Source organism: Babylonia areolata, chromosome 22 (genome assembly GCF_041734735.1).
Source record: "Babylonia areolata isolate BAREFJ2019XMU chromosome 22, ASM4173473v1, whole genome shotgun sequence".
Lineage (NCBI taxonomy): Eukaryota > Metazoa > Mollusca > Gastropoda > Neogastropoda > Buccinidae > Babylonia > Babylonia areolata.
The window spans coordinates 28,804,675-28,807,174 of record NC_134897.1 but is presented as its reverse complement, the minus strand read 5'-3'; the positions used below and the strand labels follow the sequence as shown (position 1 = coordinate 28,807,174).

At 47.4% G+C, this 2,500-nt stretch overlaps 1 protein-coding gene across 2 annotated transcripts in view; it reads right to left on the bottom strand.

The window, feature by feature from the left end:
• Nucleotides 1-2,500, bottom strand: part of LOC143297366 (uncharacterized) — a 44,087-nt gene that overhangs the window by 6,703 nt on the left and 34,884 nt on the right. For both annotated transcript variants that reach the window (XM_076609674.1, XM_076609675.1), the window contains one exon: nt 841-985. In XM_076609674.1, the coding sequence (XP_076465789.1) occupies nt 841-985 (145 nt within the window). The remainder of the gene's footprint in view (nt 1-840; nt 986-2,500) is intronic.

Below are 2,500 nucleotides of genomic sequence, written 5' to 3'. Positions count from 1 at the left end.
AACCGAAGTTCATCCACTTCAACGACGCGCCTGTGGCAGTGTTGTTCAAAGTTCCCCGACTAACACGGCAAGTGTCTTCTCATCTCTCGAGCCTGGATGACGCTGAGATTCATTACGAAAGGAAGCGCTGAGTGCAGCCTTCTCACGTAGTCCCAACCAACTGGCAGCAGCAGTATCCTCATCCATCATCAAATATAGAAAACAAAATGCCATAAATCATGTGGTCTTTTACGCCCTCTTCTCACGGTGATCTCAGTTTTCGATTTCCCCTCCACATCGATGTCTGTAATGAGTTAAATTAAGGGGTTTTTTTAGCGTTATTGGAGGGACGTGGTGGGGGGCGGTTTCCATTCCATGAGGGTGGGGAGGAGAAGAGCAGATGGAGGTGATGAACTCTCCCTCAGTATGGCTCTGTAACCACGTAATTAGTATGTCAATAAGGGGGCTTAGTAAGTGCTTTCCAAGGACAGCTGAACCAGAACAGGCACGACTGAACAGTGCAGGGTCTCCTCTATTATGTGGCCTCCTGGCGGCCTGACATAGCTCCCTGTGGATTGCTGGCACTGGGAATGTGGCAGTGGAGCCCTGGTTATGGCTGTGTGATATGGGGGCCTCGTGATGAGCGGCGTCAGGGTAATGCTGATGGAACGGCATAACGACGCCGTCCCCCTCAATTGCCCCTGCCTCCAAATCTATCCTCAACCCCTCTTTCTTCCTACCTTACTCCCCCCTCCCCCCACAAACACCCCCAAAACACACACACACACACACACACACACCAACAAAAAAAAGAAGGGGGCGACCAGCAACTAATATACGTCAATCAAAACTCCAACCCACCAATGACAGGCAGCGTCTCAGAGGAGGCGGGGATCAGGTCCATGATGACAAGCTGCATGACAGCCAGTGACAGCAGCACGGTGATCTCCAGCCCCACCTTCTCGTTGGTGTCACACGGCAGCAGGAAGGCGAGGGACGCCATCAGCTGAAACATGTCCACACACACAGTTCAAGACAACCCTCAACAGTGGCGTATTGTCTAAGCACAAGTACAGAAATTCAGCTGAAACACTGTACCCACACAGGATACAAGACAAGCAAAGACTCCAGATTGGTTTATTGTCCAATACATGTATGATAGTCTGTCGTGTCCGACAATGACCATCAGAACAGCACAAGAGGTAACTGCTGTCCCGACTATCTGGGCTAGAATTTGGAGTGTCTTATCCAAGTTACATCCCACTTCTCTCGGCCGAGAGGGGTTTTTTGACAGTCGGCGTTGGGATGGTCCCCAAAGGCCAAATGGCCCCCCAGGGCCGCAGCACCAAGAGCCAGTGTAATCTTGCCTCCTAGATTGAGTCACAGTCCTTCACAAAAGACTATGCTGTAAATGACTTCCCACTGCAATGGATAAACCATTGATAATACTCACAATTCAAGACAAAACTCAACAGTGGCGTATTGTCTGTGTACAGGTACAGAAATCCAACTGAAACAATGTACCCGCATAGGATACAAGACAAGCAAAGACTCCAGACTGGCTTACTGTCTGTATACAGGTGGGGAAATTCAGCTGAAACATTGTACCCACATTGCATCCTACAGATCTATAGTCAAAGCCTCTGTGGAAATATCCTAAAGATCTATAGTCAAAGCCTCTGTGGATACATCCTACAGATCTATAGCTAGAGCCTCTGAGTGTCTGTCATACAGCAGTACATACTGGAGTTAAAGCCTCTGAGTGTCTGTCATACAGCAGTACATATTAGAGCTAAAGCCTCTGTGGGTCTGTCGTTCACACTTGTAGTTAGAGCCCGTGTGGATCTATATCCCATCGATCTATGATTAAGAGTCCATGTATCTGTCATAAAGATCTATGCATATAGAACCATATACATGGAACTATCCCAGTTAAAACGTCTATGGATCTGTCACACATATCTATAAACAGAGCGTATGCGGAACTATCCCAGTTAAAACGTCTATAGATCTGTCACATATATCTATAATCAGAGCGTATGTGGAACTGTCCCAGTTAAAACGTCTGTAGATCTGTCACATATATCTATGATCAGAGCGTATGTGGAACTGTCCCACCTATCTACAGATAAAGGGATAAAGGGTCCATGGAACTGCTCCACAAATGTGTGGTTGTAACCTCTATGGAGCCAGACACGCCACAGATCTAAAGTTAAAGCATCTGTTGGTCTGTCCACACTGGCCGCGTCAGTACAGAGTGCCCATGGAAACAGTGAATTGTACGGCTCAGCAAAAGCTTCAGCTGGCAGGAACTGGTCATGCCACACACGCATCACAGAACAGTATCGTGTTTGGGAACACAGAGTGAACAGTGAATATCCATGTGGAGACTGATTGCTGGGAACACGATTGTTAAGTTCGTGCACTTGGATTCAGCTACAGGACCGGTGTGGATCGGTTGGAAAATATTAATACAAGAGCTGTATGAAGTGTTTGGGCGAAGACAGATTCGATATATTTG